At 51.1% G+C, this 17,072-nt stretch overlaps 1 protein-coding gene across 2 annotated transcripts in view; it reads left to right on the forward strand.

Moving 5' to 3' along the window:
• The first annotated feature begins 371 nt into the window (after positions 1 to 371).
• Hrh1 (histamine receptor H1) overlaps positions 372 to 17,072 on the forward strand; it is an 89,304-nt gene continuing 72,603 nt past the window's right edge. The window contains exon 1 of one of the 2 annotated variants that reach the window (XM_036182763.1): positions 372 to 428. Coding sequence is in view for 1 of the 2 variants with exons in the window: in XM_036182762.1 (XP_036038655.1) it covers positions 936 to 954 (19 nt within the window). In the remaining variant the exon portion in view is untranslated. Of the gene's footprint in view, positions 429 to 487; positions 955 to 17,072 lie in introns of those variants that run through there. The other variant, XM_036182762.1, reaches the window with a different exon arrangement.

Raw genomic sequence — 17,072 nt, forward strand, 5'->3', positions numbered from 1 at the left:
GGCGTGCACCACCACCGCCCGGCTATACTTTTTTTTTTTTTTTTTTAAACTGATCCCTCTAGGGTCTTCCTCCGTCCACTTGTGGTTGAATTTGTGAAGCATCCTGTCTGCTCCTCCTCATCCGAGTCTGGTCTGTGGCTCTGCGTGCCCCTGGGGTGCGTATGCCGGTAGCAGTGGCGGAGGACCATCGCCAGGCTTCCTACTCATCCCTGGCCTCTTGCCAGGCGCAGAGCTCCGCCATGGACCCGGGGCGCGGCGGTGGAAGCTGGGCGAGGGAGGGTGCCATGGGGCTGGTGGTGGGCGGGCCCCTCGGCGGCTCCTCCCCCGTGCCCGCCCCGCCTCCGCGTGCTCCCGCCACCCCCGAGGCCTCCGCCACCGCACTGAGCAGCCTGGCAGCCGCGGCCAAACTTTCCCGGGAGCCGGCGCGGGTGAGTCGGAGCGCGGCGCGGGCAGGGGCGGGAACTGGGCGGCGGGCGAGGATGTGCTCAGACTGGGCTCTGAGCTCCTCGCCCCCGCAGGGCGGCGGGGACACCCTGCAGGTGGCCGCACGAGGTGGGCGCGCCGGGTGCCTTGGCGACGCGGACGGCCTGGGTAGGATGGCGGAGCTGTGGCTACTGCGCCCTGACGCACAGACACCTGTGGCTTCCTCCGGTTTGGGCCAGGAGCGCCGATCCGCGTGGGCCTGGCGACTTCTGGGCCAGAGGGCTGTCTCCGGGGCTCCCCAAGCTTCCTCGGGGTCTGACTTTGATGCAAACGTTGAACCCAGCCCCTGGGTGGAGGTGCGATCTCCGTGCCAAGCTCCGGGCATCCACTGTCTTTCAAATCCTCCTGAATCCCCAGGACCCAGGTTCTAATATACCCACTTTACGGAGGAGGAAACTGAGGCTTGGGGAGGGAAAGTTGTGCCGCCGAGAAGCGCCTTCAGCCTAAATTGGATGAATCCAAGCTACTTAGGTAGGTGGAACCCAAACCAGGTGTCTGGGTATGAGAAGCATCTGAACCAGCGCTCGCTTCTTTCCCAGCTGTCTGTACCATGTTCTTCTGGCTGCTGTACTAGAAGGGATCCTTTGGGTGGGTGGGGTGGTGGTGGATGCTGTGACCAGGATGTGGATTCTGGTGGCAGAGGTCCGTGGGAACTGCCCTTTCGGGACGAGGCTTGGGAGATACTAAATTCTGGGATTTACGCTGGGTTGCTCTGGAACCAGAGCACAGAGGCTGTCTACAGAAGCCACCTTTGAGGCCCTTGCTAGCCTGGGAGATGGAGGTGCAGGGATGCTCCAGGCAGGGTCGCTGTCCTCCGGCAGGGGGCTCCCACCTCAGACCGACTGGAACTGTGGAAACCGGCAGTATCCCGCTAGAAGATCCCCAGGTTGGGGCGCTTGGAGAGTACATTCCGATGTTGGGGGGGGCGGGGAGAGGGAGGGCAGGAACCTGAGCACAAGTGAAGTGTGTCACTGGAACATGAAGGAGAGAGGAGGTGGGGATCTGACTGAGGGGACTTAATGCCCCACCCTTGGTTTTATTCCTGGGGGTCACCAGCAACCCTTGGAGACAGCAAGAGCCCACCGGAGATGATTGTGGATTAACATAGTTTATACAGCAGCCGTGCAAGGCACCATTATTGAGCAATAGGTGGAGACGCGGAGAGGTTAACTAGATTGCCTAGAGTTGGCCAGCTGGTCCGTGGTGGAGTGGGGATTGAGTACCAGTCTTGCCTGTATCTTGGACTATCCGTGAAGCTCAGGTGGCAGACAGAACCTCAGGTCCTTCTGTGCTGTGGCTGGCAGCAGTGGAGATAAACAGCAGAGGGATGCTAGGCAACGGGGGTCACAGCACCCCTGCTTCTGCCTCCAACAGGTCTCTTTGGGTGTGTTGCTGCCACTGAGTAACTTCTTACAGGAATTGCTGCTCACCCCATGTTGATGTCCTGCTGTGACTTGGGGCTTGCTGGACCTTCAGTCCGTGGCCACCTAGCTGCCCCCAGAACATTGCCCCTGGGGGAGTACAGGGTTTGCCTGAAGCTGTTTTCAAATATGACAGGGACCCGAAGATCCAGCAGGTAGCTGGGTACCACCCACCTATAATCTCAGAGCTGTGCAGAGGCCAGAGCTGCCTGCCAGGGTCTCTAACACCCTCCACTCCCAGAACAGTCCTGGGCAGTCTTGGCTTGGAAGGGGTCCCCAGCACTGGTTTGAGTGTGGTGAGGAGGTGTTTGGTATGTGAATTTCTCGCCTGCACACTTTCCTTTCTATAGCCAAGAAGTGCCTGGCAGAAACACAGTGGTTTTTCCTCAGTACCAAGGCATGGCAGAGAGGTCGTAGGTGCATTTTAGGGTCCGGTCACCATGCTGTCTCTCATGCGCTGTCACAAGCTGTTTCACCTCTTTCCATTTCCCACGTTTTGAATGGAGGTGTTCATGGTTCCTTCCTCCCTGGGCTGGTGAGAGAATTAACTGTGTTCGCGTTGACAAGGCACTGCAAAGGTGCCTTGTAACTTAGCAGAGTACCATGTAAGTGCGGCTGCTGTCACTGTGATACCTCTGACAGCCTCAGCATGGCAAGCCTGTGAGCTCCTGGCCACTGGGACGCTTTGATTTGATTAACATTAACAAGATCCTTATTGGTGCTAGGCAAACACTCGACCACTGAGCTACATCTCTAGATCCAAGGATCTCTCCCCCACCCCCATCCCCGCTTTCTCACCTGCAAAATGCGGCCGATCTAGTTAGAGGCTGCCTACCTCGAAAGTCCTCCTCAACCTCTAATTTTAACAGGCAGAAGACTCCTCACCCAGTCAGCCCTGCGCCAGGTCCTAGGGAAGTCCCAGGTATTGCTGCCATTGTCACTACAACCACAGGCCTGTCTTCTTTCACCTTGCTGCTTGAACTTTATGCTCTTGCGTGGTTTGGATCTAGGGTGATTTTCAAGCAGATGCTTTCTAAAAGGAAGTGGCCAGGCTAGGAGGGACTTGAGAACTCTCCAGTTGGAGGGCAGAAGAAGGTGTTTCCTGTCTCTCAGCCTGGATTTGAACACTGTGGTCGTTGCTTGGGTTTCCCATGGAGAGGCAAGAGTCTCTTGACAATTACAGGGTTAAAGGGGATACATGAGGTCTGTTTCACAAGATCTGCCCACAGCTCTCCCAACAGAGGACACCAGCCATTGCCTCTGAGAGTGTGCAGCTGGCTGTGGTGATGCTGCATGCCTTCTGATCAAGGAGAGTGCCTTCAGAGGTCGGCAGGCCCTCTCCCAGGCAAGGACACACATGGTTGAAACCCATTTCTGTCCCTGAGAACCAAATGACCATGGACTCCAGTATCCTCATCTGCGAAATGGCCATGAATCTTCCTTACTACCAGTAATCCTGTTTCTCAGGATTAACTCAGAGAAAGACGGGCAAAGAAAAGAAAAGAAAAACCAGCTGAGTGTATAAATGGCAAAGAATTACATGCAATTGTAAATAATTCTCATTAGCATTCAGACTGGGCATTAGCTATAATTGCTCCTGATCCAAGATGCTTTGTCTGAAAGCCGTACCTGGCAGAGGATCCTTCAAGCCCCAGTCACCCGCTGCCCTCTCTTTCACAGTGACTCGGAGCATTGCTGAATCTCAGGAGGTAATTATAACAAAGCTGTGTCTTATAAGTGACTCACTTCTGCCATTAACGGTGGCAGAAGACTCAATGGCGCTCTCTCAGGAAACAATGCTGCTGATGCTGTCCAGGGAGGGGTAGGAGGATGCCTCACCTCTTTTACGCACTGTCAACCCCCGTGGTAATTCTCTGATGATCCTGCAGGAGGATCACAGACAGGGACAGAAGCTGACAGCTCTCACTCGGCCTCAGTGGCTTGCTTGCCTCAGTGGCTTGCTTGCGTGGTGAGGGGCTCTTGCACCTTGTTGCTGCTAGAAGAATGTGTGTTAGCAACCACTGTACCGTTAAAGACGAGGCGTGGAAGGGGGAAGGTGATAGCAGTTCCGGGGATGAGTTGAAAGTGTAGCCGCTGGTGTCCAGTGGAGCTGAGTTTGGATGTGGGCTCTTCTTCCAGTTTGTTAGTGAGGTTTGGATGAGTTCCCAAATAGAGGATGACTCTAGTAGAGCAGGGACTGTGTCTGTCTTGGTAAGTACCCCCATTCCACGAAAGGCACCTACGATGCCTGGTGGAGAATTGAACCTTGACTTTCCCATCTGTAGAATGGAGCCAGATAGAACACCACCTTCCCTAGGGGTTGATATGAGAACTGATTGAAGAAATGTTATGACCAGAGTAAGGACTCTGTGATGCCTTTGATGACACAGATAGGTAGATGGACAGAAGGGAGGACACTGTTGTCCAGGCTAGGAAACAGAATATTAATCTCTGACCCCCAGACTATAAAGAAGCAATAGTAGTAGCCAGAAGAAGGTCCTGTTTTAGCCAGCACTACAAGAGTGTTTTCATGTCCGTTTCCTTCTGACGCTGAAGCAGAAATCCCTGTCCTTGCTTTACAGGTGAGGAAACCGAGGTTGATGCAACAGTGCAAATGCTCTTAGCGATTTATACAAACACGGTTAATACACACCAAAGCCAGAGTCTCAAAGCAATGTGAATTGGAACCTCAGATCCTTCTGGGCTGTGGCTGGCAGCAGTGGAGATAAACAGTAGAGGGATGCTAAGCGATGGGCCACAGCACCCCTGCTTCTGCCTCCAATAGGTCTCCTTGGGTGGGTCGCTGCCACTGAATAACTTCTTACAGGAATCCCTGCTCACCCCATGTTGATATCCTGCTGTGACTCAGCGCTGGCTGGACCTTCCATCCAAAGCTCCCCAGCTCCCCCCAGAGCATTGCCCCTGGTGGAAGAGGACACAGGTTACTCCAGTTTCCAAGTCCCAGTTGTTACTGCCAAGCTCTCTGTTGCCCTGTAGAGGGCAGAGGGTGTAGTGTTTAGTCTTCCATGAACATTGTACCTCTTTTCAATGGAGGGTTTCGGTAACCATTTTTAACAGCTCATAGTGTGAGTTCTTCATTTTCTCCTGATGACTCAATACCTCTTTTGTTAGCTATATTCCCAGGTACTTGATAGTTTGAGGCTGTTGAATTTGTTGGACATTTATATATTTTAAATTAACGTTCTGTTAGTTTCTTGTTAGGGAACTACATTTGCATTTTGCAAATTAATTTTGCATCCAGAAATATTTGCCAAACCTCTTACTAATTAAAAACTGCCCTAGTAGATTCTTTAGAAAGCACGGCCTAGACAATGATAGAAGATACAATGAACAATTTCATCTCTTTCTTTCTAATTCTCTTGTTCCTCCTAAGACTTCAGTGTGGTGAATTAAAGTGTCTCTGGGCATTGTGCCTCTTGCTGGGGCAGTGCGGGAGCTGTTCTCATTTGAAGATTAAATATAGTTTGACTCCAGGTTTGTGGTAAATCACTCTGTTAGGTTGAAGAAATCCCTCACATTCCCAGTGTCTAGTTTTCTGTCCTTCTTAGTAAATGGAAGTAGACATTTTAAGGATGCTTTTCCTACATCAGCCTGGGTGATCATATGATCTTTTCCCCGCTCTTTTGGCCTGATAAACCTTCTTTGGCATAAACGCACCTTGTGTCATCCTGCAGCATCTCCGCAGATGATCTTTTAGCATAGGATTGTAATGTGAGTGCACGAGTGAAATTCCTGGTGATTTACATATTGAAGCGAATTTATCAGACTTTGGCTGGTTCAACTTTCTTCTGTGCTGGGAGCAGTTGCTGAAGCAGGGTGTTGTTCTTCCTGGGGTGTTTACTAGAGGTGTCACCAGTGAGGCCACAGTTGGAGGGTGGGGAAGAAAGCCAAGCTGGAGGTCACCAGTGAGACACAAGTGGAGGGTGGGGAAGCCAGCCACTCAGCCAAGTCTGAGAGGAACTTTTCAGCACTGAGAGGCTCCAACTGCCTAGGGCAGAAATGCCCAGAGGCCGCCTGAGTGGCATGGGGACAGCCCAGCCGTGCACACTGAATGAGGGGGGTCTGCCAACCCAGGGCCCCAGAGGGAGGTGTCTCAGCCCCAGGTGAAACCCGATGCTTGTGGGCTGCAGTTGAGTCTCCTCCTGAGCCTGCTGCTGCTGCAGGCCATGTGCTGGTGATTCATCCTTCTCCCGTGGCCAGAGACTGAGGGACTTGACTTCCTCCCGCATTCATCCTCTTCCAGCTGGTGGCAGGGACTCTCTTCCTAGCGTGTTAGTTTTTGCAGGGTCAGCCCCCCGAACCTAATGACCCACTACTGTGTCTGCTCCTGACTTTACTTCCACCCACTCCTCTGGGTAGCAAATAGGGCCAAGTTTCTCAGCTGGAACTTCTCTTGGTGGTCTTAGCTAGATGTGCCAGGCCCTGTACTAATTCGGATCATCTTTCTTAGACACTGTGACAACACTGGGAGTGGGGGGTGGGGTGGGGGGTTACTACCTACTTCTCCCAGGTGAGGAAAAGCAAGGGTTCTAGTTGATTATCTTCAGTGGCTTCATGTTTCACAGTGAGATGATTTGCTTCTTACCTATTTAAAGCAGGTTTCCTTTAGGCTCCCCGTTCTGTTTACGGAATCTTCCTTCCTCTCTTGCTTCCTTTTCTTCCCTTTCTTGCTCCACGTGTCAGAACCGGATCACTCTGGGGAGGCAGAGCTACAAACGGAATGCTACGCCGCTCCAGAGAACACTACTGGCATGGGCCGCACCGGACATTTGCTGCAGGCTTCTGTCTGGGCTGGGGTGTTGTATATTGTCCCACTGGCTTGAGAAGTCAGCAGAGGCGGGAAAGGGGGTGGCTGCAAAGAGCCTGACCAAGGGGAGCTTGACCAAGGGACTGTTGCCTCAAGTATCAGGGAGAGGCTAGCAGGGTGTTTTTGTTTGTTTGTTTGTTTTTGTCCTACCTGTAAGCATGGGTGACAGAAGAGTGTTGTTTTTTGAGGAACAAGCACACACAGCTCAGAACCTGAACATGCAGCCACCCTCAGCCACCCTCAGCCACCCTTAGGAGCAAGACAGGGAAGGAGTTAGGCAAGGAACACCTATTATATTTTCTCCTGCAAGTGGCCACTGCTGGCTGGGAACAGCAGACTGGTGGATGAGCAGACAGACGGCAGGTTAGCCTTCCGAGGTCCATGCAGGCACAGAGGAGGTACGGAGGAGTGGGGACTGAGCCGCACATTTGAGGGCTATTTGTATAGTGTGTATTTTATAGCTACCAAATGTATTTTATAGCTACCAAATGCCTACCCAGATGTATTTTATAGCTACCAAATGTATTTTAAGCTAGCAGCTGCCCGCCTTTCTAGGCAGTTTCCATGTGGTTTCTTCATTCAGCTGGGCATCTTTCATTTGCTCACTGGCGTTTCTCTGTTCTTGAAGAGGCTCGCTGATCCTCATTAAGTAAATGCACACTGCTGTTCCTTGACCTGAGCTCATGTGAAGCACAGAGCCATGGCTGGGCCACACTCAAAGCCCTAAGGCTTTGAATGGGACCTCTCCCCAGAGGTCTCACTCTGGGGAACTTGGCTCCAGCCTCCCTGGAGGGCTGCAGGAGGCCCTGCTCTTTCTAGCGTTTCCCAAGGCTCCCTGTATGAATCTGGGGGAAGGATGATCCTGCATTTAAATCAGGCCATTCCCATCTCTCCCTGAGAGCAAGAACATTTGAGGCAGAAAAGGCCAGAGAGACTGTCGCATACACAGATTCAGCTGTACAGTGCCACTTGCCAGTCCAGCCAAGGGTCAGGGCTGGGGACATAGAGCTCTGTGTTGGTCCCGTCACCTTCCAGATGGTATCTTGGTCAAATGCCTTGGCTTGTCTGTATCTTGATTCCCTCCCTGTACAATGGGCTGTGTGACGGTAGTCTCATGCCATATGATATTTTGGGCAAAGATGAACTGAAGGCAAAGATGGTCGGCGTCTCATAGATGACATGGAGGCAGAGTAGACATTGTCATCACAGGAGGTGACAGTTACAGGTGTGTCACTACCGTCAGACTTTCCAGTGGGGCAGATATGATGAGAGAATGCAAGGCCTCAGCTAGCGGAGGTGCTTATGCCTTAAGTTCTAGCAAAGTGTTTAAAAAGTAAAATGATAATGATGATGATGATGATGATGATGATGATGATGATGATCAAGAGGCCCAGGTATGATAGCACATGCCTGTGACACCAGCACTAGCAGCTGGAGGTAGGAGAATCAGGAGTTCATGGTCATCACTGGCTAGTGATGTAATAAGTATGAGGCTAGCCTGGGAGACACGAGACCCTGCCTCAAAAGTGAACAAGCAAACAAAAAACCCAGCAACCTCCACCGACACACACACACACACACACACACACACACACACACACACACACACACAAACACAAACACGGCTAGAGAAATGGTTCAGTGGCTAAGAGTATTGGCTGCTTTTGCAGAAGACCTGGCTTCAGTCCCCAGCACTCACGTGGTGGCTCCCCACAACCCTAACTCCAATTCCAAAGGGATCTGATGCCCTCTTCTGGCCTCTGTGGTCACGAGGTAAGTACATAGTACACAGGCTACATGTAAGCGCATACATACACTTAAAATAAATACTTTTTAAACGTGATAACCAGTTTTACAGAGGCTACATGTACAATATTCCTGATGTCTGTGGAAATGAATAGATCTTTCCATAGGCTTTACAGTGGATGATACAGAGTAGCCTCTGCCCTGTAGGATCCACTCACTGTAAGAGCAGGAGCAGGTGACCCATGTTTTTATCCTGTTTCACATATTTTGACTGCACCTTTTTATATCTGGATTTTTCAATTATTTATTTATTTATGATTAATTTTTTTCCTTAAAAAAAGTGCTTATGTGTTTTGAAATTTCACCTGTATGTATATCCATGTGTGCAGTACTAGAGGAGGCCAGAAGAGGGCATCAGATCCCCTGGGACTGCAGTTGCTGAAGGTTGTGAGCTGCCATGTGGGTGTTGGGAATTGAACCCAGGCTCCCTGCAAGAGCCGCCAATGCTCTTAACTGCTGATCAAACTTTCCAGCTCCTATTTATGATCTTTTTTTTTTTTTTTTTTTTTTTTTTTAAAGATAGAGTCTCACTCTGTAGCCCAGGATGGTCTGGAACTTGCTGTGTTGCCCTGCCCCAAGTGCTAGGATTCTGGGGACATGTCCAGATGCTTGAATACTTACAGCTGTATCACTGTTACCTGTGGTATTCAGAACCCTCCAGGCTGTGCTGACTTGTAGCCAGGGGCAACGGTTCATGCCATACAGCCTGGGTGTGCTGCTGCCTCTGACACTCTGGTGTGTTCATGCAGCAGTGGGACAGCCTTACAACGTGTGTCTGATAATGAATGCTGCCACATCCCTGTTGCTCAGTGACACCCAGCGATTTACCACCAGGATCGTTTATGAGTATTAAATGAGTCATGCAGCTTGAGAGAGTATGTGAAAAGCATCTACAGTGAGGGCGTACGTGTATTAAATAAGCTGATTAATGAACAGCTGCATGGAACACCCCCCGCCCCCGCCAGGAAGTCAGCCATCATGTTGTTGGGTTTTTCATTTGTAGTGGTATGGCCCTGTCCCTGAATGTCAGGGAAATGGCATCAGAGACCGTGGGCTGCTACTGGCTGTGTTACTGAGGATCCCTAGGGGAAAGCTCCAGTAAGGCATGCTAGAACCTAGGGGTAGAAGGGTTTGATGGTCATCACTGGGGTTTCCGAGTCTTATCCTGGACATGTTTTGACTGCATGTATGTATGTGTGTGCTGGTGCTCACAGAGACCAGACGGAGAGCATCAAATCCCCTGGAAGTGGATGGTTGTGAGCTTACATATGGGTGCTGGGAATCCTTTGGTTGAGTGCTCTTAACCACTGAGCCATCTCTCCAGCTCCTGAACTCCATCCAGTCTTTAGCTGGCAAGGAAGCATTTAAATCTCCCTGGCCCCAGTTTCCTCATCTGGAAAAGGAATATAACAGTGATACTCATCCGACAGCATTATTGAAAGTCTAGTGTCCCAGATCCTTCCTCTAAAGGCCTGCACCTTCCCATCTCTACGTCCCCAGCTCTCTTCTCCCCAGGGAGGCCTGCTCTGCTTCACTTCCCCACCCCCTCCCCATGATCTGATCATTCTCTCTTTGTCTGCACAACTCCCAGCAACCTATAGGATGGGAACATATCTGCTGGCCTCCCTTCAGTCTGCAATGACTTCATTAGCAGCTGGCACCTAGTAGATGCACAATAAAAACCTACTCAGTGCAAGCTAAAAGCAACAGGAGGCTGCGCAGCCCACCACAGTGTCTCTGTTTAATGCAGGGCTAGCCCTGGGCCTCTTAGGCTGAGGAGCTGAATGGCGAAGAGTAGGAAACCCTGGACAGAGACAAGCTGTTTCACTATTGCTGCGGGAGCTCAATAAATATTTGTCGGTAATTTATCGATTGATTCTCACAGCACCTGGCACCGGGCTCGACTGAGGCCCTCCATTAGCAAGTTAGGAACACAAGAAAGAGAAAGATGGTGTTTCCTCCTGTGGTCCCTCCTACAGGGGGGCTTTGCCCAGCCCCGGCTCTGTCCACCTGAATGAAGATTAAAGGCAAGGCAGCTGGAGAACAAAATGTCACTGTGATTGTCAGTCAGCATGGCTCGAGAGCGAGGGTGGCTGGAAGGCAGAGCTGGCCGGGTTCCTGTCCAGGTGTGGTGCTGGACGCTGGCCAAGCAGCCCCTCCTTCCTTGGGGAGAGTCTGGCAGCCTGTAGGCTGCCTACCTAGCTACCTCTGACTGGGTCTGTTTGCACATTTCCTTTTAGATCTGTGTGAATGTGTGTGTGCACGTGTGTGTGCACGTGTGTGTATGTGTGTGTGTATGTGTGTGTCCAGTTGTGTGGAAAGAGGTAGAAAAGATAGTCAGGCTTAGCTAGGGCAGGGTGGCGTGGCAGTCCAGGGTGTTAGGTACTGGCTTATTACCTGTGTTAGCAGAGGATGGAAGAAACAGGTCACTGACTGGCTTTTGGGGGCTCCCATCCTACTGACAGACAAGTAACTGAGCTCTGGGCACTGCACAGTAGGGCCTTTCCTTCCTGAGGCTGTCCTGTTGCTCAGCCACCCAGGGAAGTGAGCATTGAGGCTGAAGGTTCTGACACACCACAGCGACTGACAGACTTTGGAAAGCTGCTGTGGAGGTCCGAGCAAGAGGAGACTGCTGTGGAGAGAAGGAAGCAGGGTGGATCTTAGGAGCCAGTGAGTGGGCACTGGGCAGGTGGCATGGGCCTGCAGCCATTGTTGGAGGTAGTGCTGAAGCTGTGTTCTTGGATAGCTCGCTGTGCTGATCTCGGTCTTCATTGTGGGGACTCAGTTGTGGGGTTTTGATTTTGCACTTAGAGTAGGATAGACATTCTCTTTGTGGGTGGAGCCTCTGCAGGGAGTTCAGAGGTCTGCGGGCACAGTGCCATTTGCCCACTTGGGGGGGCTAGGAGTGGCTTTCTCTCACTCTGCTGGAACGTATTCTGGAGCGTGCTTAGTGAGTGGAGTCTGGAGAGCTGGCGTGAGCTTGGTACCCTAAGAGGTATGGTAGACATCCCGAGACATCCTTTCTGCACTTCAGTCCCCATAGGTGACAGGTGGCAGCATCCCACTGATTGCCAAGCCCATTCCCTACACACTTCCTGTCCCAACTTTAGCACAGACCTCATCTTCCCTTTACAAGACCCCTCATACCTGTCCTACCACCTCCCAAAGCCCATTGTTATCACCTGAGATCATTCTCTGGTAGAATCTGACTATGTCACCTCCTGTTCCAAACCCAGGGATGACGTCTAGGGCTATTATAAGGAATGAGCCCTAGGTAGAACCAAGAATGACATCTCTGATGAATGATCTGGCAGGAGAGCAACTGTCAGAATCACATGGATTCATTCAGTGTCCCAGTTAGCTCCGTCAGTTTGACACAGGCTAGGGTCATCTGGGAAGAGGGACTGTCAATTGAGAAAATGCTTACACCAGTTTGCCTGTGAGCAAGTCTGTGGGGGCATTTTCTTGATTGATTGATATGGGAGAGCCCAGTGCAATGTGGGTGGTGCTACTCTGGCCAGGTGGTCCTGCATGTTTGAGAAAGCAGGCAAAGCAAGCTGTGGGAAGCAAGACAGTAAACAGTGATCCTTCACGACTTCTGTTTCAGTTCCTACCTTTAAGTTCCCACCTTGAGCTCCTGCCCTGGTTCCCTCAGTGATGGATTACAAGCTATAAGCTGAAATAAAGTCTTTCTTCCCTGGGAACAGTGTTATGGTAACAGTGTTTTATCACTACAATAGAAACTTATCTAGGACCGAAATGATAGACAGCAGAGTGCCCTGGGCACAGCATGGGCCCACTCTGACCAGGCTGCTTGATAACTGTGCACAGGAGAAAGTACTTAACCCGTCTCTACTCAGCACCCTCACCTGTGGAACAAGGAGTCTACACCTCTTGGAGCTGGATGGGTGGCTGGCGTTCTGCCATCTACACTGCCAGCTCATGCTGGGGACAAGTAGCACTCATGTTAGCTCTTATCCAGCCACATGACACATACATACACACTTTCTTCCACTTTCCAGCTCTAGGATTCAGGGTACATGTGTCTTCTTCCAGGAAGCCCACCCTGACCACTCACAGCCTGGGTTAGGGTCTTCTCTGGCCTCACAGCACTCCAGAACCTACGTCTGCCACACACGTTATTTCTTATTGTCACCATCTGTCTCCCTAGGGTCTGAGCTGTCAGAGGATACAGGGCTGCGACTGACCCCTTGTCTTATGTCTGTCTTCTGGCACAGTGCAGGAGATACAGTAATAGTTAGGAGGTTGTTTAATGAAAAAGTGAGTGACAAGTGAAGGTGAGCAGGGCTTTGGAACATAAGACATCCGTGAGTAGAGCTGAGGAGATGGGACATTCTAGGCAGATAGGCAGTGCTATCTAAGCTTGAGAGGTAGGAAGGGTCCACTCCAGCAAGGGTGTCTGTCTGACCAGGTGTCCCCTCAGAGGGTGACCCGGGAACTTAGCAGGAAGTAACGAAAGGGAACAAGATGGGACTGACTGGGATGCTTTGTGTAGCGAAAGAAGTGTGGCTGTGAGGGGGTGGGCATAATGGAGGGTGGGGGGCTGAGGAGGAGTCCTTCACTTCTGCCGGACCCTGTGGATCCTGCTGAATGCCTCTGTCACACCATGAATTGTTTCTGAGGTGAGGGAGCAACCGTCTTGACTCTTTCCAGGGCCAGACTATAGTGTTTCAGAAGTGGAAACTGGACATACTGTTGAGTGGTTGGTTTTCTCCAGAACATCTTCGTATGCGCTGAAATGTGCTGTTCGCTCTTCCCCTTGCACTTCCTCACCGTAGAGGGCTGCAAGCAGGCACAGGGTGTGCAGTGCATGTTGATGAGGAGGCTCTGCAGCTGTCACTCGGTTCATGCAGGAGTAAAAATCATCTAGCTTCCCTTCAGATGGACTCTTTCCCCCAACTTGCTTCCTCCGTGGAGATCTTCGATGGAGTAGTTAGATGCCAACACAGGCCTTCTGATGGGCGCGTGCACAGGAGACTTCCCTGTGAAGTTCTTGGGACCAAACAGAATCCTGCTTGTCTAAAAGCAGTAGGAAAGACAGTGCCTGGGCCAGCAGCCGAGGCTCACGGGAGTTGAATAGGAGTTGGAGGTTGTTTATGGGCATCATGAAATTCTGTGCACTGAGAACACTGTGCAGTCATGGCCTGCTTTCCTGACAGGTACAAGGTGGACAAGTTACAAGGACATAGGGAGGGGACAGTGTGAAGGGAGACTCAGAGAGACTGAGTGACTCATTCTGCAGCATACAGCTAATGTGTAGCCAGGCTAGAGTTTGAGCTGGGGTCTTCTGGCTCCCTTCCACTGTGCCACAGAGCCACTTGGAGTGTGATGCCACATGCTTGGGACAGCGTGGAAATGGCCACATTTCACCAATCCTTACAGATCTTCACGTGGGAGGTCAGGCTGCTTTAATCCACCTAACTCTCTCCTAACAATGAAAAGTGGATGTTTGCAGGAGCTATGTGTGTGTCCTCTGTCTCCTGAGCTCCAGGCTGGATACATGATTCTGGGGGCACCTGGTGTTGATCACTCCCTGAGACTTTTGTTAGAAGCAGGTAGGGGGAGGGGAGGAAAGCCTGCACAGACCAAGTAAAACCAAATACTGAGCACTGGGTGGAAGTGCCGCCTTGGGTGAGTGACAGACACAGACAACAGGCTCTGGACTGACCCTGGGCTGGCTTGTTCTATTGATGTCAAGAGCTAAGGGCGACCTCAGTGGCCCATCCCATGCTTCTCTGTGATTGGTCTGGGGAGAAAGCCCTGCAGAAGTGAGCCTTTCTGCTGAATGTGCCCAGTCCTTTTATATCTCAGATGTAGAGCTGTGTGTCAGGCTCTGAATGCCATTTTGAGAACACTTGTTTTCAAGTTGAGCATCTCCACATCCGTGCTTCCTGGGGAAATTGCCCTCATCAGCCTCGCCAGCATCACCTGACCCAAGGCGGGTTGGTAATGGTGTGTGCTGAGCATCTGCTGGGAGGCGGGCATGATGCTGAGCATTTGAGTGTCACCTTGGTCCATCCTCTGAGCAACTCTGTGAGGTTGGGATTGCTGTTATCTGCATCTTTGACATGAGCTGAGAGCTGATAGCGTTGCGTCATCAGTATGTGCCACCTCAAAGGTTTGTGTAAAGACTTAGCCTCAGCATGTGATGCTCTTGGGAGCCATAGAACCTTTGGGTGTTGGTGCCTGATAAGAGGAAGTTAGGCTCTCAGGGGACATGTTCTTGAAGAGACAGTAGGACCCCAAGCCCCTTCCTCTCCCTCCCCACCTCTGCTTCCTGGCTGCTATGAGGTGAATAGACAGTGACTCTGAAGTGATGGTATATGTTCCTGTCATGATGTACAGTGTCAACACAGGTCCAAGGCAGCAGGGTCAAATGACCACAGACTAACACCTCTGTGAGCCAGAATACCCCTTGTCCACTTTAAGCTGGCTGTCTCTGCTCTTTTGTCACAGTAATGGGAAACTAACTACCACAAAGAGTAAGTTCTCTGGGGCATGTCATCTCTTGGTGGCAGGACGTCTCCCCGGCTATGGCTGGACTCCATCCTTAGCTCCGCATCTATGTTGCTTGCGTGGCTTCCCACCTTCTCTACCCACTCACCTCTCATGTTCCCGTATCACTGCATACTTCAAACACTGATCTTAAAAATATTTTTATTGTGATGAAATTTATATGAAGTGGGTGACTGTTGTCAAATGGCCCACAGCTGCACTTGCAATGCCCTGGAGGCAGAGGCAGGAGGATCATGAGTTTGAGGCTAGACTATGGTAGAGTAACAAGACAACCATCCCCAGCTAAAAAATGGTAAATGTTATAGGGGTATGATTTATATCTCATCAAAACTGCTTAAAACCAATGAAAAGCCCAGATGAAGACTCTGGTCAGGTATCCCCTGCTGTGGCCTTGCAAGGCAGGCGGATTCTACTTGCTGTGACTGGGAATAGCCACAAGCATGCCTTAGGCTTGGGTAAGAGCTGGTTGCCCAGATGTGGGGACATGAGTAAGACTGAACACAGTGTTATCACACATGGCAGACCCTGTGGGGAGCTAAGGGAAGCCCCCTAAGACCTGTTGTCCTGACGCCCCTCTGCAGTAAGGCATAGCTTCCCTCTCCAGTGCCAGGGAAGGGACGAGAAGAGCATTGGCTGCCCGCCCTCTGCTCCTGCCACACCTTCCACCACTCCACACCTGTGTGCTGAGTTCCCGCCCTGCCTGTCTGCTCCTACTCCAGCTCCTGGGCTCCCTGCATGAGATGGAAAGGCTCTCCCCAAACCAGATTCTAACCAGCTGCCATTGCTGCTCTGGGACTTTTCTTGTCCCGTGGTTCCTGTTGTCCCCTGGCTTCTACAGGCCTGCAACATCTTTAGTCCTTTCCCTTCTTGGCCCTTGATATCTCTGTCCTCTCTTCTGCTGGCCCATGAGATGTTTCATCGTGGACATCTGCTGGCTGTGATGTCTCTTGACCATGGTCCATGGCCCTGTGGCTCTGCAGCCCCATAGCTCTGTATCTCTGCTTTGGTTTTCCCTCCTGCTTGGTTTTGTTAGCCAGGGATCACTTGGACACACAGTTTGCCCCAGCCATACCATATAGAACCAATGGATGACTGTGACTAGCACTGCCCCCAATAAGGAGGGTGACAGAGTCGTGCTCAGCTGTCCTCCAGAGGAGCCTTGTGACCAACAGGCCTCATTTACTCATTCTACAGATTTCAGCAGTAGAGACTATTTCACCCTCCTTGGTGTTGGAGACCATTCTGGATGATGAGATACAAGAGTGGATTAGACCAGAGATCCTGCCTGCCTAGGGCTTTGTTCCTGGATGTGTGTGCACACGCAGGGCTGGGGGTGAGCAGCAGGCGTGAGGCCCGAGGGTCCCTGCACCAAAATAGATGAGTGGAATGTCCTGTGAAGTACAAAATACCAAGGTCTTGGGTCCCTGTCCTTAGAAATGAGCATCTCACGGAGTATTAAAGGAGTATCTCCCCAGCTCCTGTATTGTTCTCCAAACAGCATTTCTCTAGAGACTGTTCGAGAAGAAACAGGGATGAGTATCCTCTAGGGAGTCATTTAGAAAGAGAAGTTTCTATGTCCCACTTAACCTTACAAGAGGTGAGCAAATGTCACCAAGGACCCTGGGAGATAATAAAGGGTCAGAGGTCTTCTAAACACAGTCAGAGCAGGCCTGGGAAGTCCCCTCTTCATCCTCCAAGTTCAGTCCATTCGGCCTATCTCAGGTCCCATGCTGCTTGAAGAGCAGAGAGTCATTTCCATGGGGCCAGAAATATGGAGATTGTTGTCAAAAGGCAGATGTGAGGACAACATCTCACTTCTCTTTACCCAGGGAGTAAGAAGTGGGCATTTGGATAGAGTAAAGCCTGGAGGTACACTCCTGAAGAAGAATATTCTGGAAAGAGGTATAGAAAGACCTTGGGATGGGAGTAGTTTGGAATGTTCTAGAGAGAGCAAGAAGACCTGAGTGAATAAGCATAGTGAGTGACGGTGACTAGAG

Source organism: Onychomys torridus, chromosome 3 (genome assembly GCF_903995425.1).
Source record: "Onychomys torridus chromosome 3, mOncTor1.1, whole genome shotgun sequence".
In the NCBI taxonomy this organism is placed as follows: domain Eukaryota; kingdom Metazoa; phylum Chordata; class Mammalia; order Rodentia; family Cricetidae; genus Onychomys; species Onychomys torridus.